General features: G+C 41.4%; 2 protein-coding genes and 1 long non-coding RNA gene across 3 annotated transcripts in view; 1 reads left to right on the forward strand and 2 right to left on the reverse strand.

Annotated features, from left to right (window-relative positions):
* The window catches only part of LOC309700546 (double-stranded RNA-specific editase 1-like), a 29,125-nt gene extending 21,235 nt beyond the window's left edge, over positions 1 to 7,890 (reverse strand). Inside the window, exon 1 of the mRNA XM_082524146.1 lies at positions 7,825 to 7,890. The gene's annotated coding sequence lies outside the window, so the exon portion shown is untranslated. The remainder of the gene's footprint in view (positions 1 to 7,824) is intronic.
* Positions 7,555 to 9,621, forward strand: LOC309700547. Its single transcript, XR_014274695.1, has 3 exons — positions 7,555 to 8,077; positions 8,367 to 8,447; positions 8,907 to 9,621. It is a non-coding gene; the product is annotated as an uncharacterized lncRNA (long non-coding RNA).
* Positions 9,622 to 13,748: 4,127 nt separating this feature from the next.
* slx9 (SLX9 ribosome biogenesis factor) lies at positions 13,749 to 25,975 on the reverse strand. Its single transcript, XM_082523487.1, has 7 exons — positions 25,457 to 25,975; positions 24,800 to 24,920; positions 21,481 to 21,513; positions 17,898 to 17,966; positions 15,833 to 16,007; positions 14,113 to 14,178; positions 13,749 to 14,020 (listed from the first exon to the last, which is right to left on the reverse strand). Exons 1-7 carry the CDS (start codon positions 25,625 to 25,627, stop codon positions 13,894 to 13,896), a joined length of 762 nt encoding a protein of 253 aa, XP_082379613.1. The 5' UTR covers positions 25,628 to 25,975; the 3' UTR covers positions 13,749 to 13,893.
* Between the last annotated feature and the right edge of the window lie 581 nt (positions 25,976 to 26,556).

The following is a 26,556-nucleotide window of genomic DNA, read 5'->3' on the forward strand; positions in this document are numbered from 1 at the left end:
AACTAATGTACATGCGAAATGGGTCGTACTTTCAAAGCTGATGTAAATCTAACAGCCTGCAGCTCATATCTCAGACAGCCCTTCAACAATCGATAAGACCAGGTGTGCAACACACTCTTTCAACTGTTTCATGGAGGTCAAGTCAGCACTGTGGAACTTCATGTTCACTCGTTAAAGTGGACATTAGCTGTAACTATGTAACATCATGCTGTGTTAGTTTGCTATATAACTAAACGCTCTGAGCTACCACCGCCTCCATAAACAGTGAGTAAATCTGTTCAGTATGTAGAAGCTCTCCTTGTCCAGAAAACTTTCATCACTTAAAACTCATCATGTACCAGTCAGAACTTTGGACACTAGGGCTGCCACAAACGATTATTTTGATAGTCGACTAGTCACCGATTATTTTTGCAATTAGTCGACTAATCAGATCATCATCCATTGGACGTAAAACTACAGCTTATTGCACCAGCAGCATCTGCTCTTATATAACTATCATTAGCTTACAGCTTTAAGTGTTTAAGGTCTGTGCTAACTAAAAATAAAGACAAGATGATAGTTCATGAAATTTTAATGAAATTTGCAGATTGTTTCGGTGAAGTTTAATAAACTCCTTGCTATCTAAAATATAACAGGACACCGGAGTATATCCTCGAGCATCTCACATTTCTGATAATCAGCTGTCTGCTTGACGTTTATTCAGCTGTGTAAAAACTATAACTTTAATCTCAGCCAAACCGATTTACTCAGGAACAAATAAAATACTAAAGAAAGCCAAACAATAACATTTTAAGTTATCTAAGTGACTCATATATATTTAACCTGATTTGCGGGGAGTCCGGTGTTCTCACGGCGCTAGTGAGCCTTGCCCCCGCCTAGCTAACGAGCTAGTGGGTAACAGACGTCTCCGAAAACGTCGGAGCGCTTTTGAAAATATGTGGTGTCCTGATAAACTGAGCAGATATTTGAGGTTTACACAGCTACATTCTGGCCTGAAAATATGTTAAACTTTTATTTTGTGACCCAGAAAGAATAATAAGAGTAATATTAAAACTAACTAGCTGCCGCCATTATTGGAAACTGCGCTGGGCTGCGCTATGAATTCTGGTACACAGCTGCTTCATCTTCTTCTTCTTCGGGGTTTAACGGTAGCTGGCATCCTTGTACATGCAGTGCTGCCATCTTCTGTTTCAGTCCGTTATTACACTCTTAAATCCTGCCACTTATTCCTGCATCTTTTGTGATCTTACAAAGCTTCAAACGACTCGTCGACTATTAAATCAGTCGTCGACGATTTTGATAGTCGACTAATCGTGACTAGTCGACAAATCGTGGCAGCCCTATTGGACACGCCTTCTCATTTAATGGTTTTTCTTTATTGTCATGACTATGATATCATGCATTCTTATCAACAGTAATTTCACTATATGAAAAACATTGTCCTTTAATGAAGATCACTAGAAAGCATCACAGATCAAATAAGCCATGGATCACAAAGGGGATAGAAGATGCATGTAAAAAGAAAAATAATCTATATAAGAGATTCATAAAACAGAGGACAAAAGATGCTGAAATAAAGTACAAGTTATATAAAAATAGATTAGTAAATATTATAAGAACAACTAAGAAAGAATATTACCACAAATTATTGGAGCAAAGTAGTAACACACAAGAAACATGGAGGATATTAAACAGTCTAATCAAAAAGGGCTCAAAAAATAAGAATTATCCAGATTATTTAAAAAAAGATAAAGATATTGTGCTTGATAAAACTAAAGACATTGCAAATGAATTTAATGATTTCTTTGTAAATATTGGCTTTAATTTAGCAAAAGAAATTCCAGAGTCAAGAAATAATAACGACCTAAATAAACATATTACTCAGAATGTGTCCTCCATGTTTATTGGTGCTGCAACTCATAGAGAAATAATTAACATTGTGAAGACATTTAAAAATAAAAAGTCCACTGACTGTTTTGGTACTGACATGATATTAGTTAAAAGTATTATAGAATATATAGTGCAACCTTTCGCATACATTTGTAATCTGTCCTTTCAAACTGGTGTGTTTCCCTCACAAATGAAAATAGCAAAAGTTATTCCAATCCATAAAAACAGAGAGAGATGTCAGTTTACCAATTATAGGCCAATATCACTACTCCCACAGTTCTCAAAAATTTTAGAGAAGTTATTTGTTAATAGACTTGATAAATATATTGAGAAGCATAATCTCCTAAGTGATAACCAATATGGCTTTAGAGTGAAAAGGTCCACTTCGATGGCAGTGATGGAACGTGTAGAAGGGATATCTAATGCTATAGATAATAAGGAATATACTGTGGGTGTATTTATAGACTTAAAAAAGGCGTTTGATACAATTGATCATTCTATATTAATGAATAAACTAGAGAGATATGGCATAAGAGGGATAGCATACAAGTGGATGAAAAGTTACCTGGATGACAGATGTCAATATGTCGAATTCAATAATGTAAAATCTAAGCAGTTGAAGGTAACTTGTGGTGTTCCTCAGGGCTCTGTGCTGGGCCCTAAATTATTTATATTATATATAAATGACATATGTAGTGTTTCCAAACTGTTAAAATGTGTATTGTTTGCTGATGATACCACTCTGTACTGCTCAGGTAAAAACTTAGAACAGCTTCTGACTGCAGCGGAAAAGGAGTTAAATATATTAAAAAACTGGTTTGATGTAAATAAGTTATCATTAAATATAAAGAAAACAAAATTGATTATTTTTGGCACTAGACAAATGAAAAATGTATCTAAAATCAGGGTTAATGGAATTGAAATTGAAAGAGTGTACGAAAATAAATTTCTTGGCGTGATAATCGATGATAAGCTGAGTTGGAAGTCTCATATAAACCACGTGAAAACAAAAATGTCAAAAACCATTGCTATTCTCTATAAAACAAAGCATGTCCTGAACAAAAAAACATTATACACACTTTATTGTTCTCTGTTGCTTCCATATATGACTTACTGTCTGGAGATATGGGGTAATGCATATAAAACGAACACTCTTCATATTTTCAAGTTACAAAAAAGAGCTATAAGAATTATACACCAATCAAACTATATAGAACCAACTAACATTTTGTTTATTAATCTGAATACCCTGAAATGTTATGATTTAGTTGAATATAAAATGGCACAGATAATGTATAAAGCACAAAATAACTTGCTTTGCCGCAGTACTCAGAAGCTGTTCAAAGTCAGAGAGAGTCAATATGACTTAAGGGGAACAGATTTCTTTAAAAAAAAACAAGATAAGGACAAATATAAAGCAGAGATGTGTTTCTGTTAGAGGAGGTAACCTGTGGAATAGTTATGACAGTGATTTAAAAAGGTGGAGTTCATTCTCCTTGTTTAAAAATATGTTTAAAAATAGAGTATTAGAAAAATATATAAATCAAGAATGAAAAGAGCAAAAAAAAACAAAAAACAAAAAAAACCCCTCTTGATTCTTTTGCTTTGATGTAGTTACTTATCTAAGGTGGACAGGTTTTTTTTTGTTTGTTTTGTTTTTGCTTTGTTTTATTCTTTGCTTCGAGCCCTGTGTACAGGAGCTACACGCAAAAAGATCTTTTGTTAAAGGGTTGGCGTAATAAGCAAACGCTTCAGCCAGTACCTTTTGATTAGCCTTGTCTCATGCTTTCTTGCTTTGTGGTAGATCTTTGTTCTGTCTTCACTGAGATATTTGAATGCTAATCAATAAAATCAAATCAAATCAATGATTGGTTCTTTTAATAATATGAACTCTAACAGTTGTCAAATAGGTCTGTCAGCTGTGCACCAACCTGACTGCTGCACAACAGTTGATCTGATATCCTCGTGTTGGTGTTGTTCCCAGATCATCATACTAAATGTTGTTCCAGGATCAACATTGCAAGTGACCAATCAGAATGTTGTGACGTCATACTTTTGCGACTTCGGGAAAAACCGGCGTAAAACAAAAAACTGTACTTAAGCTGCGTGAAACCGCCTCTGTCCGCCGATCAACGGACCCTGACCCTAACCGTAACCCTTTAATAAACAGTAAGCAGAATTGATATTGTCCTTGCAACACTGGAATTTCATAAATGCACGAATGGCTTGGTGCGCAGAAGAATAACGTCACAACAATGTGATTGGTCACTTGCAATGTTGAACCTGGAACAACATTTTCATGATGGTCTGGGAACAACACCAACACGAGGATATCAGATCATCCGCTGCACAACACACCTGATGGTCCCAACTAGAGCAGGGCGATATGACCAAAAGGTATAAAATTACCCAACATATCCTCAGCATAACCATGTATAATATCCACAAAACTTAAAAACAGTTATACACACACAATACGGTAACATTATGTTGAAGCACAGTACGTATCACTCCGCGAGGCTCCGCCTACGACAGCCGTAACGCTCCGACAATCCATCAAGCGGTGCGGCTTCGTAGCGCAAAGTCGCACTAAAACATTTGATATTTGACATAAAATCGTTTTGAGGTCAGTAAACACAATCAGGATTCATACATAAGGACACGGGATTATAAGGGGCTCTGTCGATTTTCAGAAAAATCAAAGGATTGATTTTAAGTGCGCCGTATTTTCCAAACAACACGGTAATAACGACGGCCCGCTAGCATGCGCTACCAAAAATAGTGCTTTGTTGTGTATCTGACGGACGAAAGCTAAACCAGTTCCACACCACTGAAGCTGCAGCATTTTTACAAACCAGTTCTGGTTCATCTGTTTCATTCAACGATCCGCTTTCGCCCTCCTCATTCTGCGTCGCCACCGTGTGCGTATGAAAACAAAGGCACTGTGCGTGAGCATTTTACCCATATTCTATCGCCATATTTCATTTTCTTATCATTGCCCAACATTACACCGGTATTACCGTGAACGGTATGACATGGCCCAGCCCTAGTCCCAACCCCATTAAGAAGGCAAGAAACTCCACCAATGAACCCTGACAGGCTCATGAAGCTCACTGAGAGAAGGCCGAGTGTTTGCAGCTGTCGACACAGCAGAGGGCGGCTACTGTCAGGAATCGAAAACATAGTTAGAGTTATTTATCTTTTCTTTTTACATGATTCCATATATCTTGCTTCATGTATTTGATGTCTTCAGTTTGTATCTACGATGTAGAAAATAGTAAAAATAAAGAAAAGGGGTGTCCAAACCTTTGAGTGGGAGTGTGTGACATATAGGCTGCTACATCATGCAGTAATTAGAATAATGTGATCGTTAAAAACCTTCAACATGAATTATTTGCTCAGTTCTTTGTTCAATGCGCTGCTCTGTAGCGTCCCATTGTCACCCTGTAATCGCAGGTGCTTCAGATGTGTGTGTGGAGTTCATCTGTTACTGAGATGATGAGGTCAGGCTGAGAGAAAGAAATGTGTTTGTAGCATCCAAAGCAGGAGCTCCTGTTCCTGTAACCACAATTTAAACCTTTACTGGGGAAAAGCTGCGGGAGCCCTTCCTCAAAGCAGCTGCTCCAGACGTTAGTCTCTATGGTCAGGTCAGCGTGCTGAAGGCTGACAGCAGCCATCCTACTTTACATGGAAGCAGGAAACAGCGCTGAGTCTAAAGAGATGTACGAGACCATATTTATTTCAAGGCTTTTGTAACATTTTTCAGATTAAAAGTGAAATAAAAAAAAACAACTCTGTTATTAAATTGGTTTCATATTTTAAAAATATAAAAATAAAATATTTTTTCACAAAAAAATCTAAGTACAGAAAATCTCTGAGCGTTGTCCAGTTGGACACATTAACGTCTACACCGTCATCATGTCCTGTTTTCAGCAGCACACAAACTGCTGAAAACAGTTTTAGGCTCCGGTTAATGCCAGTGAGCCTCCTAACAGAGAACGCTTGTTATGCATGTATAGCTCATATTATTTGACATTACTATATTTATTTTTACAATTAAGAAAACGTTTTCTTTAAAAAATACAACTTTAATAAGGCTTTAATGTAAATGCTGTATTAGTTTATTTGGACAGATGTTGCATGCAGTTACAGTTTAAAACTTTCAAAAACTGAAACCAACGACAGATCATTTGGAAATGCCTGTTTTTTCTTTTGAATATTTATTACTATTCATTAATAAGGAAAAGAAATCAGATTACTCGATTGATCAATGGACTAATGGAAAACAAATGAAAATACTTGTTTACTAAACTAATAGGTAACTAGCTTCTGTGGCTGAATACATCACATGCTCTTTTTTTAGTTTCAACAGGGAAATTATGAGGAAGCATCATGGAAGTCATATGAGCGCTTACTTTAATGCTTCTGATGACGGCTATGTATTATTTTCCAATTAGATCCTTTTTAAAAAAACTTTCAGAATATGAGTCGCTCCAAACAAGCCCACTGAGTGTCCCACAGTAGTGTGAAGGCTCAGTGCAGCCAAAGAAAATAGATGTGATAATATTCTGAATGTGGGGATGATCATAAAGACTTAGTCAGTGTCTCCTGGAGGTGACGTATTTGATGCCGTTCACATGAAAAGTGAAGTGTTGTATCCAAAAACGTTTATTAACATCATCCGACAGCGAGGAGATGTTTCACATGATGATCAGAAATATTCCAGCTGGCTCATATCAGCCTGGACGGACCAACGCTGCACCCACAGCTACAGCCTGCCAGCTCCCCTTTAACCTTTACATGCTCCGCACTGTTTCTTTGTCTGTGCTGTCACCCTCAGGGACAGACATGATTCATCCTGAGGCTCTTTTTGCTTTTACAAGAATATTGTAAATATCTTTTAATAAATGTGACACGTAGGATATTAATAGAGTCACGTTTTCCTCTTCATTTCTTGTCCTTTACAGCAAGAGTGAAAGTCAGACTGATGCTGCACAGAAGAAGCTGCTCAGCTTTACAGGAAATTCTGACGTCAACCATAAGTTTCAATTTGAACTACAGCAGGGATGAAAAGCTGGACGGAGGCAGCGGCACAGAAACACACAGACACTGCAGTATGAATGTACCAACACATAGCATCAGCTGTTTGAACTGCAGCCAGCCCCTGTATAACCCAGGCCCATCATCGAGTGAGGCAAGCTGAGGGAAAATGTGAACCTATCGTTTTCTGTAAGCACTGAATATGAAACCCAGTGATTACTTCTTCCATAAGTACTCACTGTACTTACTGCACAAACCTGTCAAAAAAATTTTTTTCTATGAGGCAACAAAGGCTGAAAATCACAAAACTTTGTTAATTTCATTTGTAGACAGAAAAACCCGAGTTTGAGGGAAGATTCACAGATCTCCATATTTAGACTGATGGCAGTATTTCTGTGATGCAGCAGATTCAAATAATATGAAGGATCATATTTCAAATATGAATCTAAGCTCTAATGATATTCCACGACCATGTGAACAAAAAGAGCGAAATATTAACCATTGTTTGTTTGTTTGTTTACAACGCTATTTAATTAGACACACACGTGTCACAGCAGGGAGCCAAACCTGTGCTAGAGGTCGGTTCGTGTGACCTCCCCCTAAATATTGATCGACTGACTGATTTGTTATATTTTAGCTGTCCGCCCCAGCTTAGTGCACCGCGTGCGTCTGCGCACTTCCAAGCACTCGCGCCAAAGTAAAAGGATTAAAAAAAAAAAGACAGTAATTAAAGAAAACGGGTTCCTAAAGTTGAGAATAAAAGACACATTTTAAGCAACATGACTAACCTGATGCTTTCTTGCTAAAGCTCTTGTCCTGTTTACTGACCGCGCGCTCTGACAACACTGACAGGAGGCTGGAAAACCAACCAATGAACTAATGAGAGCTACTCACAGCGAGCTGCGTGACGGCGCTGAAGCCTCCTCGGTGTGACGGCGCCTGCAGAGCGTGAAGGTTCAAAACTCCTCTGGATGCTTCAGGGCTGCGCTTCTCATTGGACAGCAGCGGCGCCATATATGGTAACGATTAAATGTTTGCAGCATCACCCCTGACACCCAGCTTCATGCAGCGGCTACACCACCTCTCCGCGCAGCTAATGAAAGGAGGAGCTGCTGGACAAAACATTAAGAACATCATGGCAGACGAGGTGTGTTTGTTTTTAACAAACTTCAGTTCACTGACATATTTTTATTCACTCTGTAATTATTGTGTGAATGCAACTGTTACTCATTTCATTTTTATTATTCTGAATAATGCATGCTTGTTTGGCGTTTGTTCCTGTCTTTCTCCCTAAAAACTCCATGAAATTAAGATGTGAACTGTTTCAGCTACAGAAACTATAAAAAATGTCAGTTTTGGTGTTTGTGTTTCTTCTTTTTATTTCTTTTTATTTTTTTCTTGTGTTATTTACTGCACAATAATCTTACACGCTGCAGGATGATGCCAACGAAGTTAAAAGAGCTTGTGTAATTGTTTATCTCAATGAAGACCCAGAAACCCTCATAAAGGCGTACATGGTAAGTTTAGTGACCTCTGCTTTCCACAGATTTAGCTTTTTTGAATGTTGTGATGATGTTTACATTTTTAATTTAATTGATTATTAATTATTCATTCTTTTCCTCATTGATATTAATAAAGTATTTTTATTTTCATTTCTTCCTGGGATCAGAACAGATGGCCCACAGAATAAACCCTGTTGGGGTGCATGCACAGAAATACAGAATATCTGTTCTTCCCTCAGGACAACTGCATGCAGTAAAGATCTCTTCTCACCAACATTAAGAATTTATAGACTAACGTTTAACAAATGTTTTAGCGGATGTGCTGTTGAGTTTTCCAGTGCAGCCTTTGTCTTATCCATGGCTGGGAACAGATACCAACAGGCCAAAAGTGGATGTTAGCACAGCTGGAAAGCTACACCAGATATTTACTGTGGTTTGTGTTCTGGCTGAAGGTTTATTTCTTTTGTTTTTGAGGATGCTGAGGAGAACCAGGAGGCAATGCGGCAGATCCTGGGAATCTTACCATTAGGAAGGAAGGAGCAGAACCCACCGGTGACCTTGAAGATGTCGGAGTAATCACTGAAGATGCTGAAATGCTTCGTGACCTTGGTAACACTGCAGATGCAGTCGCTGTTTTGTTTGGCCTCGTTTACTTACTGGACTGGAGCCTCCCCACAAAGCTGAAGTACACATCTGAGGTTTTACAAAGAACTGTGACAGAAACGGTCTCTCGACGAAAGCTCAGGTGGTAAAAAACTAACTGAATGGATCCACACACTGAGCTACTAATGCGCTTTGAAACGATGTCTGGATGTGTTTTAACAGACTTTCCACTTGTTCACGTGAGGTTTTCCTTTTATGTCGGTCAGGGAAGAGGAAAGAAATAAAACGGAGAGTGGAGCAAGTGAGGAAATGAATTGACTGAAGTATTTCCTGTGGCACAGCACTGTGTAACCCTTTGAAATATTGTTTGAAAGTTTCTCTGGGTTTGTGCAGGTCCAACAAGTCCAGAAGGTTTTTGTTGATTGCATGTTTTGATCATATTTAGAGGCAGAGAAAGTATATTCAGTTTTTTACAATCTCATAAACTGACTCCAGTGTTTCCTCTGGTTCTGGGAGTTTATCTTAGAATATTAATGACAGCTGGTGGTTGTTCGAGCTGAAGGGTAAAGCTGGTGATTAGCTTTTTCACATTAACAGACAACAGATTCAAAGTAAATATATTTACTCTATGCATTTTCTGTTTCTCTCCACTTCCTTTCTGCTACGAGTCCATTTGTTGTTGGTTTGACAACAGTAACAAATTTAAAGCAGCATAGAAAATGGCAGCTATGACCGCATTCATGTGAGAGTGAAATAGAAACACTTTTCCTGCTTATTATAGGAAAAGTGTTTCTATTTTTAACAGTTTAACAGTTTTAGTGAAAACTGTTAAACATTAAGCTCGGTGAGGAAGAAAGAACATGTTCACTGATACTCAGCAGAGTAAACAAACGTTTGTTCCACTAAAGTGCTGTCATTTCAGTTTACTTAACTACACTGTGTGGAAGCTGTGGGCATATCCTGGTGTAGTAAGTCAACTTAAATATTCTACGGTTATACCACTTAAAACGGGTTTAGTAAAATAAAACCCAGCGACTGCCTCACTAGTGTCAGTCAGGTAAGTGTGAGCTGCAAAGTTTCACTGGTTTAACTAAAGTTGTCTTTACATAAGTGAGTTAAGCTAATGAAATATATTTATGTCTGGATTCATCAACACTTTATTTATGTGAACACAGACTTCTAACCTGATCTGGTTATGTTGGTTACACACACACACACACACACACACACACACACACACACACACACACACACACACAGGGAGTGCAGAATTATTAGGCAAGTTGTATTTTTGAGGAATAATGTTATTATTGAACAACAACCATGTTCTCAATGAACCCAAAAAACTCATTAATATCAAAGCTGAATGTTTTTGGAAGTAGTTTTTAGTTTGTTTTTAGTTTTAGCTATTTTAGGGGGATATCTGTGTGTGCAGGTGACTATTACTGTGCATAATTATTAGGCAACTTAACAAAAAACAAATATATACCCATTTCAATTATTTATTTTTACCAGTGACACCAATATAACATCTCCACATTCACAAATATACATTTCTGACATTCAAAAACAAAACAACAACAAATCAGCGACCAATATAGCCACCTTTCTTTGCAAGGACACTCAAAAGCCTGCCATCCATGGATTCTGTCAGTGTTTTGATCTATTCACCATCAACATTGCGTGCAGCAGCAACCACAGCCTCCCAGACACTGTTCAGAGAGGTGTACTGTTTTCCCTCCTTGTAAATCTCACATTTGATGATGGACCACAGGTTCTCAATGGGGTTCAGATCAGGTGAACAAGGAGGCCATGTCATTAGTTTTTCTTCTTTTATACCCTTTCTTGCCAGCCACGCTGTGGAGTACTTGGACGCGTGTGATGGAGCATTGTCCTGCATGAAAATCATGTTTTTCTTGAAGGATGCAGACTTCTTCCTGTACCACTGCTTGAAGAAGGTGTCTTCCAGAAACTGGCAGTAGGACTGGGAGTTGAGCTTGACTCCATCCTCAACCCGAAAAGGCCCCACAAGCTCATCTTTGATGATACCAGCCCAAACCAGTACTCCACCTCCACCTTGCTGGCGTCTGAGTGGGACTGGAGCTCTCTGCCCTTTACCAATCCAGCCACGGGCCCATCCATCTGGCCCATCAAGACTCACTCTCATTTCATCAGTCCATAAAACCTTAGAAAAACCAGTCTTGAGATATTTCTTGGCCCAGTCTTGACGTTTCAGCTTGTGTGTCTTGTTCAGTGGTGGTCGTCTTTCAGCCTTTCTTACCTTGGCCATGTCTCTGAGTATTGCACACCTTGTGCTTTTGGGCACTCCAGTGATGTTGCAGCTCTGAAATATGGCCAAACTGGTGGCAAGTGGCATCTTGGCAGCTGCACGCTTGACTTTTCTCAGTTCATGGGCAGTTATTTTGCGCCTAATAATTATGCACACCTGATATAGGGTGTTGATGTCATTAGACCACACCCCTTCTCATTACAGAGACGCACATCACCTAATATGCTTAATTGGTAGTAAGCTTTCGAGCAAATACAGCTTGGAGTAAGACAACATGCATGAAGAGGATGATGTGGACAAAATACTCATTTGCCTAATAATTCTGCACTCCCTGTACACACACACACGCATGTATGCATGAAGAGAAAAGATTAAGGGTAAAATCACACAGCGCTTTATACAACGTGCCTCATTCACACACATCGCTTGAAACAAACAGAGAGAGGCAGTCTCACAGTTTGGGTGCAACAACCTCAAAAGCACATCTGGTTTTAAGATCAGAGCGAGGGACAGTTAAAGAGAGGCCAGCAGCACTGATACAGGCTTAGAAAGAAGCTCTGCTGTGTCAGCAGCGGTGTTCAACTCCAGGCCTCGAGGGCTGGTGTCCTGCAGGGTTTAGATGTGTCCTCGATCCAGCACAGCTGGTTCAAATGGCTAAATGACCTCCTCAACACGTCTTGAAGTTCTCCAGAGGCCTGGCAAGGAATGAATCAGGCCCTCGAGGCCTGGAGCTCCCCACCCCTGATGTAGAGAGTTATACTGCAGTAGTGAGAGAAACGTACCTTCAGGAGTTCTAACCTTGAAGTAAGAACACCTGGATATTTCATATTCTGAAAGTATTTATACTGAAACTTAAATCTTTTCCTAAACTGAACTAGGTTTGGTGCCTGAATCTGACTGTAACTTTAAAATAAGTCATTAGCACATGGGCTACAGACCCAGCCTCCACTAAATTCTCCTAACGCACTGGATCACTTTGCTTTGTCCTAGTGAACCCAGCATCTGTAGCCTTTCAGGCACTATTATTATTGTTGTTGTCACAGTTCATTCACTGCCACACTTGAATTGCGATTGTGTTCTTTCATAGCTGCGTTTGTGTCTGTTGGTCATGAAATATTTGTGCTTGCAGTTTAAGGCTGTGAGATCTGAGAACAGTGGATTCACAGATACAAGCCTGGGAAGCGCCGTGCTTCATATATTCACTTCATTTGGAGGCTGCTAACAATGAGCTCTGGTTACTTTAATTCAACACTGCGCTCGTCCCATAGATCCATTATTAATGAGTTCTAATGGCAGCACCGGACTTTGTATTGATTAGGTTTTTCTTGCCTCTAATTATAAAAGGGCTTCGGGTGGGGGGTGGGGTGCGAGTCGATGACTCTGGAAACAAAGGAATACATTTATTAACTGGATGGCTTTCATACAGTAGCATTGTCTCTCTAACTGATCCATACTGTGAGAGCCTTCATATGGGTCACATGAGGTCAGACGGCTCTCAACATGATCCCTACGCTTATCCCCAGCACAGGTTCTGCAGCACATTGAACATATGCTGTAAATGTAATTGAATTATGAGGTGGTGCTTTTGGATTGAAACTCTAAATATAACCCGTTTAAGACCCGGTTTAGTGTTAAGCATAAACGACTAATGTGATTTAGCTGTTTAAATAAAAGCAGAAAGCAAAGCTCTGACTTACCATTAACCCCAGTTTGTAGTACAGCCGTGTACAGAATGACATGTAGGAGTTTGTTTGCATTTTGAACCACAGACAGAATCCTGGCATCACTGCCCAGGCCGTTTCCTGTTCACTGTGCTCTTCTTCTTTCTGTCATTCACTCCTGTAATGTTTGGTTTGTCCTTCGGTGCATTCAGAGCCTTGATCGTATGTTGTGGCTTCACATAAATGTCTTTAATTGCAAATTAAATACTTGGGAGTCAAATCCAGACCTTCATTCGTTCATTTCCCATTTCCCCATGGGGATCAATAAAGTCTCCATTATTATCTCATTTATTAAGATTAATAAAGTACTAAGAAGAGCAGAAGCTAAAATCACACATCAAAGCTAGCACGTTCCTTGACATTACTTATGTCTTCTCTCTTCTGATTTCTGCATTTCCTGTAAGTCAGACTTGGGTTTCACACTGTTATTTCATTTGCATCTACAGCGGAGAGTCAGCACGGAGACATGTGCCACATTCCTGGGAACACACCAGGCTGAGAGAAAGGGGAATTATCAGAAGCATCCACATTTCTGTATGTTAGAGGTATGTACATGTGGTGACAGTCTGAACACTACTGTCAGGTCACGGCCTTATTCACAGGCAAGCAGCTGAAAGTACACATCCTGGGATGTTATTATTATTTTTAATGAACACAGTGATTAAAGTTTGTGACCTTGTAGGAGAAATGAAACAGAACATGTTGGGTCTGAATGTTGTGATTTATTATTTCAGAGAAACCCTGCTGTGTCACTCACAGGTATCAGGGTTGTTGCTGTTCGCTGACAGTTAGAAATGTTCGTGTGTGGATACTCTTCAGCCTCCCACAGTCCAGCTTTGGGATCTTGCTAAACGCAGCTTTGCTCTTCCTCCTGTCTCATCTTCTTCCTCAGCAGCTCACCGATATCAGCCAGAGGGTTGGTTTTACCTGAGAGCGTCCTTACTGCTTTGCTGAACCTGCTGGTCTCAGTCTCCCTGTAAAAACAATAAAGAAGAGTGGCAGAGGATTTCCACACAGGAGTGTAGTCTGGCTCTCAATCACTGTAAGAAAGAAAGAAAACTCTTACAGCAGTCTGCGTTTCTGTGAGCGTTTCATCTGACTGAAATCTGTGGGCTCTGGTCTCTTCACCGGGCTAAAGGGAGGACATCGGACAGAGACATGGGGACACTTTAACACATCAAGAACAGTGGACAGTTTCTTCTAATGGTGTCTCCTACTGGTCTTCCACACAGCAGGGAAACGCTGCGGGGTTTATTTATCAGGCAGTCACTACTTTAATGTTGCTTTGACATCAGTATGTGGTGGTCACATGACCACAGAGTGTAAATCAAACTAAAGATGTTTTTATCACAGTCTGTGGGAGAAGCTGCTCCTTCAGGTAGCTCCACCCAAACTCTGCAAGACATCTGACGTAGGCCAGGAAAAAGAAATGGAGCTGATGGGCACAGACAGGGACGGACGGGGACAGATGGGGACAGACAGAGACAGGACAGGGACAGATGGGGACAGACAGAGACAGGACAGGGACAGATGGAAACAGACAGAGACAGGACAGGGACAGCGGGGGACAGACAGGGACAGTCGGGGACAGGACAGGGACGGACGGGGACAGATGGAAACAGACAGAGACAGGACAGGGACAGCGGGGGACAGGACAGGGACAGTCAGGGACAGGACAGGGACAGTCGGGGACAGGACAGGGACAGTCGGGGACAGGACAGGGACAGTCGGGGACAGGACAGGGACGGACGGGGACAGATGGAAACAGACAGAGACAGGACAGGGACAGTCGGGGACAGACAGAGACAGGACAGGGACAGACAGAGACAGGACAGGGACAGATGGAAACAGACAGAGACAGGACAGGGACAGCGGGGGCAGGACAGGCACATATGGGGACAGACGAGGACAGACATTGAAGCTCATTTAATTACTAAAGGTTCCCTCTCTCAGACAGACCTGTGGTCATGAGTCAGCTGACTGTACTTAGGAGATATCTGACACTGATCCAAATGAAAGCATCACTTAGTGTTTGCTTTTGATATTCTTCTTCTTATCATTGTTGTTGTTATTACTGAATAGTGTTAAAGTTGAACTTTGACCTAGATGAACCCAGGCCTGATTACTGCTGCTTGAATAACAAATTTACAGTTCAAGGTTTGTTTTTTTTGTCACTCATCATGAACACGACAGAACAAAGTGAAGTACAAATTCTCTAAAATACAAAGAAAGTGATTGAGACTAAAGATGTGAAAACCAGCACATCAGTGTACAAAGATGACAAAGTTTCTGAGGACTGTGGTGAACCATGGTGACAATGGAAAAAACTGACTGGACTGACGACTCATCCGAGTCCAGCAAAAGATGTAAGTGCAGGCCTGTGTCAGCAGTAAAACAGTGGTGCTCGTGCGATGGTCCATAATTCATTTTGTGTCAGTATAGCAGGCACTGATGGACACGCCTGCGGAAAACAGTTAAGCTTAGAAAATCTCTTTATTATTGAAATAAAACGTCTTATTTTGGCCTGATCAGCCCAAAGTAAGCTCATTTTTCCAACCTCTGCTCATTTCTACTAAAATATTTGGTCATTAAGAAACGGACAGCGAACACAAGTGAGAGCAGCCAGTAGATGAAGCCTCATCAGCCACAAACATGCCATTAGTCCTGATTTGCTGTCTTCAAGGACAAAAGAAACGGGATCACTTTGGGACGCTGCACTTGATAATCAACAACTGTCATGTTGACACTTGATGCCTGGCTTGCTCAGCGGTCACCTTGGCACTTACACTTTGATTTTCCTGCTTTTGCGGCAAGCGACGGGGGCTGTGGAAGCTGGGGAGATGAGCTGAGAGAGATCCGGTAAGGCGTCAGCCAGCGGCCTCATGTCTCCCACTACAGGAGTGGCCTGTCTCCGGACCTCGGCTGCTTGGAGCTCTTTCGCCTGCTTAATGGAGCTGATCTCTGAGAAACAGCAGCGAAATTATTACAGTGAGACATATAGTAACAGGAAATGTCAGTACAAGATGTGAGGTTTCTATATAACATACACTTATTCTTCTTCATTTTATTACTGAAGTTACTGTGATGTGCCGTCGTGGGACAGTTATCAGTGTCATTGTGCTATTGTACCACGTAGGACTGTGCAATGACACCGTTATCTCTCACATGTGAACTTAAACATGTCAAAGTTGATTTAAACTGAGATGTTACATTGAGTAACACACGCAGACAGTGTTTGCAGACTACAGAATAAAGACGAGGGACGGCTGACAACAACAAGCCGAACCTGTGAGCGACGGCGTTCTCAGCCGCTCTGTGATGGCAGCTCTGTGACATCACACATGCAGACCGTTGCACATGAAGAAAGCCTCTGTGGTACTTTAACAGGAGGGTTTTATCCATTTTACTGTCACTTAATTCTTTTCAAACTATTTTCTGGCATCACAGTGAAAATGAGCGGCGTGTCTACCAAAACAATAAGAAGTATTGATCCCAAAGGAACCTTCATGCCAACTAAACTCTCCACAGCTGACGACCAAGTACCAGGATTCATTCTCCTGTCAAACAGCTGAGCCCCAGTGATGTGGAAACAAACCATTAAAGTATGTACTGCATATTACAGGGGCGATCGTGGCTCAAGAGTTGGGAGTTCGCCTTGTAATCAGAAGGTTGCCGGTTCGAGCCCCGGCTTGGACAGTCTTGGTCGTTGTGTCCTTGGGCAAGACACTTCACCCGTTGCCTACTGGTGGTGGTCAGAGGGCTGGTGGCGCCAGTGTCTGGCAGCCTCGCCTCTGTCAGTGCGCCCCAGGGTGGCTGTGGCTACAATGTAGCTGCCATCACCAGTGTGTGGATGTGTGTGTGAATGGGTGGATGACTGGATATGTAAAGTGCTTTGGGGTCCTTAGGGACTAGTAAAGCGCTATATAAATACAGACCATTTACCATACTTCTTACTCCCCAAGCATCAGAATTACTTTAAGTTTAGCAATTCCTGGAAATGAATCTTCTTTCCCTAACGTGTCCATTCAAGCTGTACATTTAACGTGAAAGCTGGATGTCCTTGGCCAGTGGAGCCCAGACTGTAACACTGGGACGATCCACTGTGGAGCTGGTTTAGGGTTTCAGCAGGGCTGAGACATGAAGCCATTAGTAACTAATTATACGCCTGAAGAGGAGACGTGTTGTGTTACTGACGAATTGATTGGCTCATCACAGGGCTACTGTTACAGGCTAATCCCAATTAGCTGAAATGATCACGGAGAGAAGATTCCTGATTGGAAGAAGATGTCGTTTTTAAAACCTTTAATAATCTGTGTTACATGAAAACAACTAAGATCCCACAAACACACAGTTTCCAAACACGCGTGTCCACGGTGAGTGGAGTGTGACGGGTTCACCTTCTCCACAGAACGACGCGTCCGACTGTTTTTTCATGAGCTTTCAGTTCTAGCAGCACTGATGCGACACCTGGACCGTACACAGGTCCCTCTGGACGGCAGATCGAAACCTGCCATTGTTGTTTCTGATGTTTTTGAAGAGTTTGTGGACCACAGTGGGGCTCGAGCACAGAGCGATCAGACACCAGTACCTTCACCTCAGCCTCCCTGCAAACTAACCCTAACTCAGTAATTAAAACAGTGTAATAGTGAAGTGACACTGACAAAAATATTACATTAATAAGAATGAACACAGGTCCCAACGTGGCAGACTCCAGAGTGTGTTTGGACTGTTCACTTAGATGAAAATACGTGTTGGCCTGAGATTTTTGGTAAGAAATGGAGCTGTACGACTGAACCACAGCTGCCAGACTAAATAAGAGCAGGTTACATTGTTGTGTCCATGTGAACTCACTGCTGAGCCACCGCTCCCTCCTCTCCTTCATCTTTTCTTTCTTTGACTGCATTTTCTTGATTTCTGTGCCTGTAGAAACACAAACACACACAAACAGGAATATCAGTCGATATAACAGCACAGTGGGAGGGGCCTATGAGAGGCAGCTTTATGTGACTCATCATGGCTGCAAACCTTCCTTCGTGAACAGAAAACAAAGCTTCGTGCTGCATAAACCAGCGCTGACACTCCGTGCATGTGTCAGGACCAAAACCCATGCAGGGTTAACCCAACGTAGAAACACAGTTCTTTCCTTTTGGAAATGAAAGAGTGAAGACAAAAGGCTGTAGAGGCTCTGAGCAGTCCTGTCCCTGTAGCTGCAACAGCATCAGAAATATATTGAAGCTTATTGATCCATGCTTTAGCAGCAGCTTCAAACATGCTGTTCTTTGCTCTACGTCCCTTTTTTAAATCATAGCAGTGCCCAGCACTAAAGTAAAAGCTAGGTCAACACTGACCCATGAAGCGCCCACACAGGCAGCTTTACCCAGTCAGTGTGTTCTGGTATACGGTGCACTACTGCTCATATTGGGGTTAATTACATTAGAGATGCAGTATTCTGTCAATATAAACACTTTTAAATAAAATCTACTGACTATATGTTGGTGTTTTAAATTCCATAACAACTCCCTCTTGTTTAACATTAAGGCTGAGTGAGTCCACATTTGTTCTGTGAAGACATGCGGCGAAATACGAAGCAAATTAAAAAAGACGAGGAACCATCATGGGAGGACAGGCCCCTGCATGTATGTACCACCGGCAGATAGAGGAGGTGGCTGATATCCAGAAATCCTACCAGTGGCTGGACAAAGCTGGACTGAAAGACAGCACAGAGGCACTAATCATGGCAGCACAAGAACAAGCTCTGAGCACAAGATCCATAGAGGCTGGGGTCTATCACACCAGGCAAGACCCCAGGTGCAGGCTGTGTAAAGATGCCCCAGAGACAATCCAGCACATAACAGCAGGGTGCAAGATGCTAGCAGGCAAGGCATACATGGAACGCCATAACCAAGTGGCCGGCATAGTGTACAGGAACATCTGTGCCGAGTATAACCTGGAAGTCCCGAGGTCAAAATGGGAGACGCCCCCAAGGGTGGTGGAGAATGACCGAGCTAAGATCCTGTGGGACTTCCAGATACAGACGGACAAAATGGTGGTGGCTAACCAACCGGACATAGTGGTGGTAGACAAACAGAAGAAGACGGCCGTAGTGATCGATGTAGCGGTTCCCAATGACAGCAATATCAGGAAGAAGGAACACGAGAAGCTGGAGAAATACCAAGGGCTCAGAGAAGAGCTCGAGAGGATGTGGAGGGTGAAGGTAACGGTGGTCCCCGTGGTAATCGGAGCACTAGGTGCGGTGACTCCCAAGCTAGGCGAGTGGCTCCAGCAGATCCCGGGAATAACATCGGAAATCTCTGTCCAGAAGAGCGCAGTCCTGGGAACAGCTAAGATACTGCGCAGGACCCTCAAGCTCCCAGGCCTCTGGTAGAGGACCCGAGCTTGAAGGATTGACCGCCCACAGGGGCAAGTGGGGAATTTTTTTATATATTTTATATAACAGGAACTGCCAAGGACTTGTTTAAGCTAGCGATGGGGAGACATGCCTAACTCAACATCTTGTACGTTTGCTCACTTACAAAGAATGAGCTGTCTATCATTTTTATCATGTTTAAATGTAATGGAGAGACAAAATACCAACCAAGGCAACAACAGACAGGCTAAGGAAGAGGCCCATTAAAGGCTCCCCAGTCTCCAAACGTCAATGCTCCAGGACATCTGTGGAGGGAGCTGAAGCATGGAGTTGTTTGTCAAGTGGAGTGGGCCAAAATCCCCCCTGAGATGTGTGCAAACCTGCTGCTCATCCAATAATTATTTACCCCACTGTATGTCAGCCAGTGTTGTTCAGACAGGCATGTTATCTCCACACTGTGAACAGTGCAGACATCCTAGCAGGCCTTTATCTACCAGCACAGCACCAAACAACACAAGTGTTTCAACAGAACAGGCAAAGATAAGCATCTGCCACTGGCTACAACTGTGAGCACAGGTGGAGAAATCCAATCTTTCACAAGTAGGTGGGGGTTTCCAGTGTGTTTGTTAGGCAGGGGGCATGCTTTACCACCACTGTTCCCACTGGGAGCCTCATTTTTCCACTGTCAGATGAAATGGATCTCTGTGATTGAGGTGGGCAGAAGACGAGTTCTCCACCTAACCGTCGTACATCCACCACACCGCACACACTGCAGAGTAAGTGATATCGAACAGCTGAAGGCAAATGAGAAAACAACACCACAGCAGGGAGAGAGAAGACTGGTTCAGCACATCACAGCTTTGCAGCTGCTTTAGACGACTCTAAGTAGTGACGAGCATTTCAACAGTTTCATGGAGGCCTTCATATACACGGAAGAACCAAAACAGGCTCATTAAAGACACTAGGGCTGCCACAAACAATTATTTTGATAGTCGACTAGTCACCGATTATTTTTGCGATTAGTCGACTAATCAGATCATCATCCATTGGACGTAAAACTACAGCTTATTGCACCAGCAGCATCTGGTCTTATATAACTATCATTAGCTTACAGCTTTAAGTGTTTAAGGTCTGTGCTAACTAAAAATAAAGACAAGATGATAGTTTATTAATTTTTAATGAAATTTGCAGATTGTTTCGGTGAAGTTTAATAAACTCCTTGCTATCTAAAATATAACAGGACACCGGAGTATATTCTCCAGCGTCTCACACTTCTGATAATCAGCTGTCTGCTTGACAGTTTTAGCTGTGCAAAAACTTTAATCTCAGCCAAACCGATTTACTCAGGAACAAATAAAATACTAAAAAAAGCCAAACAATAACATTGTTAAGTTATCTAAGTGACTTATATATCATGTTTAACCTGAGTAGCGAAAGACAGCGGTGGGTTTGAAAAAGATTTGCCAGGAGTCCGGTGTTCTCACGGCTCTAGTTAGCCTTGCCCCCGGCTCGCTATCGAGCTAGTGGGTAACAGACGTCTCCGAAAACGTCGGAGCGCTTTTGAAAATATGTGGTGTCCTGATAAACTGAGCAGATATTTGAGGTTTACACAGCTACATTCTGGCCTGAAAATATGTTAAACGTTTATTTTGTGACCCAGAAAGAATAATAAGAGTAAAGTTAAAACTAACTAGCTGCCGCCATTGTTGGAAACTGAGCTGGGCCGCGCTATGAATTCTGGGACACAGCTTCTTCTTCTTCTTCGGGGTTTAACGGCAGCTGGCATCCTTGTACATGCAGTGCTGCCATCTTCTGTTTCAGTCCGTTATTACACTCTTAAATCCTGCTACTTATTCCTGCGTCCTTTGTGATCTTACAAAGCTTCAAACGATGCGTCGACTATTAAATCAGTCGTCGACGATTTTAATAGTCGACATAATCGTGACTAGTCGACTAATCGTGGCAGCCCTAAAAGACACACACAATTATGCTGTTTTTCTGCCTCTGTACAGTTCAAACTTGAAACTGCTCTATTCTCAAATTACAGAGATTCTGAAGTCTTCTTACCTGTTGTTGCTTTTTCTCTGTTGTTCTCAAATGCTGAAATAAAATCAAAACACTGAGTGAAAACCAGCATTTACACTCCGGGGCCTGAGCACATAAACCTAAGATTAACTGCAACTGGCTTCACAGCTGAGCAAGAGAGACACTCAGTCAGCTCAACAACTTGACTGAATTTCATTTTATTTCTAAATCACATCAACAGTTTACAGAGATTCAAGCATAGTTTGTTCCTGTCACACCATTTTTTAAAATTTTGTACATTTCTTAAGTAACCATATCGAGCAGCTCTGTTAGGTCCCAAACACAAAATATTTCTCTCATCAGCATTTTAATAACACTCATTTTAATAAGTCAGACACAAGGGGTGGGCGATAGAAACGATATAAATTTGGCCAACGATAGAGATTTTGACTATACCGCTCTATCGCGATAGCGCATGTTGATGATGTCATCAAGCTGCGCCTGTTTTGGTCAAAGCATGGCAGCGGCTAAAACCATTATCATCTGCAAATGATGGCGGCCGACAGTCACGGCAAAGAGATGAAGCACTTTTGAAATATGGGGGAAGCCAAAAACTGCGCTTCCTCCACTTCCGTAACATTGATTCATTAATGTTGAATTCTCTGCAGCTGCTCTGTTCCCATGTTGTTACTGTATATTAATGACTAACCTCGTATTGTGGATGAATAATCTCAGTTGTTCTCCTGACTGAAGTTTGCCCCGTGTACAGCATCCTGCTATGCGACTGCATTTGTCCCTGACCACCAGAATCCCTCACGTTAACTTTTATCGAGTGGAAAAAGTTGGCTTCATCCTCCAGCTTCACTGTGCTAATGTTATGCTAACATAGCTGTGTCGCTAGTAATCACGTAGCACAACATTATATACCAGCTAGCCAAACTTCAGTAACGCTACAAACATCACTGCTGTTTATTTTTCTGTCTTCATTTATGTTGGAAGTGGCAGCAGAGCTGTACGTTTGAATTAAAAATCTCTCTGTCAGAACATGCTATGAAATGTTTAGGTGGAAACTAGCGAGCTAACTTCCTGTTAACTTCTAACTCTGTTAAATGTCATAAATTCTGTTTTCATGGATGTTAAACTTAATTATTAGACCTGGTAAAGCAGCAACGCTGATGATTTAATTAAAGATGAAAGAATTTAGAGAGTTTTTAACTCTCAGTGTTCGTTTGACTTTGGGACCTGAACTGACGGAGTTTTGGACCCAGATTACTTCGCGAAGCTCCTCACTACAGCAGCCGTAATGCTCTGACGATCCATCAAGCAGTGCTGCTTACCAAAGTGTGCCTTATAGTGTGAAAAATATGTTATACAGAAGAAAAGAGTATATCGTGATATTAGGGGTGCAACGATATTCGTATCGATATTGAACCGTTCGATACAGTGCTTTCGGTTCGGTACGCATATGTATCGAACAATACAACATTTGTAATTTATTTTATCAACTTTCCTTCTGACGATGCTGTCTGTGTTGAGCGCTCAGTGAATCTGCGTTCGACTACTCCGCCTAGGCTGCACTGTCGAGCGCAGATCCACTGAGTGCTCAACACAGACAGCATCGTCAGAAGGAAGAGCGCAGGGCAAGCTAGCAAGACAGAAGTTAAGCTCTCCAGATCTGGCGTTTGGAATTATTTTGGTTTTCATGTGACATATGACCCTGAAGGTAAGCGAGTCATGGACTAAAGTAAAACAGTATGTTGGATGTGCCATGCAATGCTCAATTACATGGGTGGGAGCTAGTGTGTTAGCGCAGTTAGCTCATTAACGTGTTGGCCGTCTAGCCCCATGCACGGGGCGATCGGCGGTAGCTCGTTAACGGAGATTTGCCGTGTTGTGGCGTTAAGGTCATTTCAACGAGATTAACCTGAAAGCACTAGTGGGAACACAACGAATATGACTGCACATTTACGCCGACATCATCCTAGTGCAAAGACAAAAACAACAAGCATGCTACTAACTTTAGCCGAGTCATTTAGACAGCTGTTAGCACATGATTCTCCTTATGCTGCTGAGAATATAGCCCAGAAGAAGCGGATAGTATAGCTTTTATTTTGGAAAGAGACATTTCTCTGTAATAAACTCTCTTTTCCAAAGATGAGTGATTCCTCAATCAGATACAGGGCTCGCAATATCGCTAGCCCGACGTCCCGGAGCTAGCGATTTTTTTCAGTCGGGCTACCAAAATCTATCTCTTCCCTGCCCGTCGGGCTATTGTAGGAAAAATATATATCAATGCTTTTGCATTCTTTCAGAAATGTAGCTGGGTAATTATGTCATTGGCATCGGTGAGCCACTGTCAATATGTGACATATTGAAGTCGCGTTTGAATTTGCGCTTGTTTTTTTGCTTTCACTTTGCAATCGCGCGAACTGTGTATAGAGAGCGACAGCACTGATCTGTGAGTGATGATAATTTGTGCACCAATTCCTCTGACATCGTCTTATTAATCGTTAGCTTACTATGCAAACATGACAAGTGAAATCTCCCGCAGCTTAAACATGTGAGAGGTTGAGGATATATATTTCATTTCTTCTGAGCCAAATAAGACAGGTCAGGGTGAAGAAGTGACAGCCAAAGAAAAACTTACCACAAAACGGAGAAGTTATGACAAATGAGACTATAAGGCAAAAAGAAAGTGCAGCTTTATGGTTTCATGGACAAAATAATTTCTGTGGCTGCAATATGACGAGCTAAATAACCAGGGCTGCACATAAGTGGTCCGCAGGTGCGCATTCGCTGTCAAAATAAAAAACACGCACAAGGGTTAGGGTTAAATTTAAAAACTGTACTTTTGAGTTAAAATATATATTTATAATTTTAATAAATGACAAATTAAAAAGGCATGAACATTTTTTTTGTATCGAAAAAATATCGAACCGTGACACCAAAGTATCGAACCGAACCGAACCGTGAATTTTGTGTATCGTTGCACCCCTACGTGATATATATCGTTACCGCACATGCTTCAAATTATATCGCAATATGAATTTTAGGCCATATCGCCCAGCCCTATCAGACACCTTACAAATGTCACTGATATAAATAAATAATGAATCGTTTTCATTTAACTGTAGCAGTTTACCCGATTAGGAATACATTTTCTGAATTATTTACATGTAGGTTAAGACTCAGGCACAGAAGCAAAGGACACAGAGCTTTGTGTGCTTCAGTGCAGCTTTAGACCTGAGCCACACTTATACCGTCTTTACAGTTGATACCTTAATTTGCTTCACTGACCTCTGTGGGTCATAATACAATAATCAAATAAGCCATCACACTGACATGGACAAACGTCTCTTACCTTTCGTGACAGGTGTGGGCACATCTGGAGCTTCATCAAACTTGAGTGTCTGTACCAGAGCTTCAGGAGAGATCTTGGTGCCAGCAAAAACACTGGAGGGGAAGGATGCCAACGCAGGCGCCTGCAAGGGTTTGAAAGTGCATCTATAACTCAAAGACTTCTATCCACCACATTTGTGCTAGAATGGAGCCTAATGTGTGATTCTGTCTGTCTCTAAGTGTAATGGTCTCGAGCTGGTAATTAGTTACTCAGTAATTCAGTAATTACTTCCTCCAAACCATCAACGTGTCTTTTAGACCCATTCCTACAAAACTGCTCAAAGAAGTCCTGCCATTAATTAATGCTTCGATCTTAAATATGATCAACCTATCTCTAATAATCAGCTATGTACCACAGGCCTTCAAGCTGGCTGTAGTTAAACCTTTACTCAAAAAGCATCTCTAGACCCAGCAGTCTCAGCTAATTATAGGCCAATCTCCAACCTTCCTTTATATCAAACATCCTTGAAAGAGTCAACCAGCTAACAGATCATCTGCAGAGGAATGGCTTATATGAAGAGTTTCAGTCAGGTAAAGGTTGATATTGTCACGTCCGTCCCAAGAAAGTGGCAGTGACGGATTTGGACTGTTCGTTATGTCCATGGTTTTAAACACACACCTGTCTGTGAGGCTTGCTCCCCAGTCTTAGATTTGCTGTGAGTAGTTCACCAGGATCCTTCCGTACAGTAGAAGACACCAGTGAGCCGTGCTGCGCGAAGCCGATCGGCCCATCGACCTTTACGGCCTCGTGGTGAAGCTTCTGCCGAACATATTTTATCTTCCCAACCATTTTAATACCGCCGAACCAACTTTAAGTCCACTTCTTACACGAACTCCCTCGTGTTGATATTTCCATTAGAGAGCGTGCAATGTAGGTCAAGTCGTCCAAGCTAACACCGGAAATCGTTCTGTTTTGCCTTCAAAAGTGTTTTCTCTCCTTTGAACATGTTGCCTCAAACAAGGTTTTGGTATTTCCTTAATGGGAAACACGCCGCGTACTTAACTTCCCCCCTGTCATCGCAGCTGCCATCGACGGTGTTAACATTTTAACTGACTTAGAGAGCGTATAAGAAGCTTGAACATATTTTACTTTGGTAATAACTACCGGAAGTAGTTATAGTAGTTCTGAGGCGACTGGTGTACCAGCTTAGTGCCTCGGTGTAAAACGAGGAGGAGTGAAAGTTCCTAGTGATACTAATTTCCAAAAGTTGTTCTCCAAAACTTTAATATATATATTGGTATAATTTCCAAAAAAGGTTTAGTACCAAGTTATGTTATTTATTTATTTTTACCTTTTAGAAAATGGGAAAATAATTACTTCCTTAAATTTGCTGAATAACTTGGTTTGATGAAATAAAACAAATAGTAGTTAACATTGCAACTCGAGGAGAGTGCACAAAATATTTATTCTGATACATCTTTTTATATTTTATTTTCTATTTATACAATAGTTGGAAGTAAGCCACAAAGGTAGCCAACCAATTCATATTCACATCATCTGCACATTTAAATTCAGTATGACAAAACATTTATTTATGTGAATAATTTTAGTCTTCTTAAATATAGCTCACGAAACAAGTAAAAGTACAAATGCGTATACGTTACGGACGTCCTATTTAATAATTTGTGCATGACTATTTTGGAATGGTTTGAACTGTGGGTTAAAGGAGAAAGAGATTAGGGACTGAACGCATGTAAGTGTCAATGTGAGCATGTTTA

Source organism: Aulonocara stuartgranti (assembly GCF_965226115.1).
Source record: "Aulonocara stuartgranti genome assembly, chromosome: 23".
Lineage (NCBI taxonomy): Eukaryota > Metazoa > Chordata > Actinopteri > Cichliformes > Cichlidae > Aulonocara > Aulonocara stuartgranti.

Bases quoted from the DNA above. Each gene is read 5' to 3' on its own strand.
- slx9 (XM_082523487.1), bottom strand. From the start codon at position 25,627: ATGGTTGGGAAGATAAAATATGTTCGGCAGAAGCTTCACCACGAGGCC. The intron at 21,514-24,799 runs GTAAGAGACGTT...ATTTTATTTCAG, and splicing joins GCCCACACCTGTCACGAAAG to CATTTGAGAACAACAGAGAA. The intron at 14,021-14,112 runs GTAAGAGTTTTC...TTGTTTTTACAG, and splicing joins TCACAGAAACGCAGACTGCT to GGAGACTGAGACCAGCAGGT.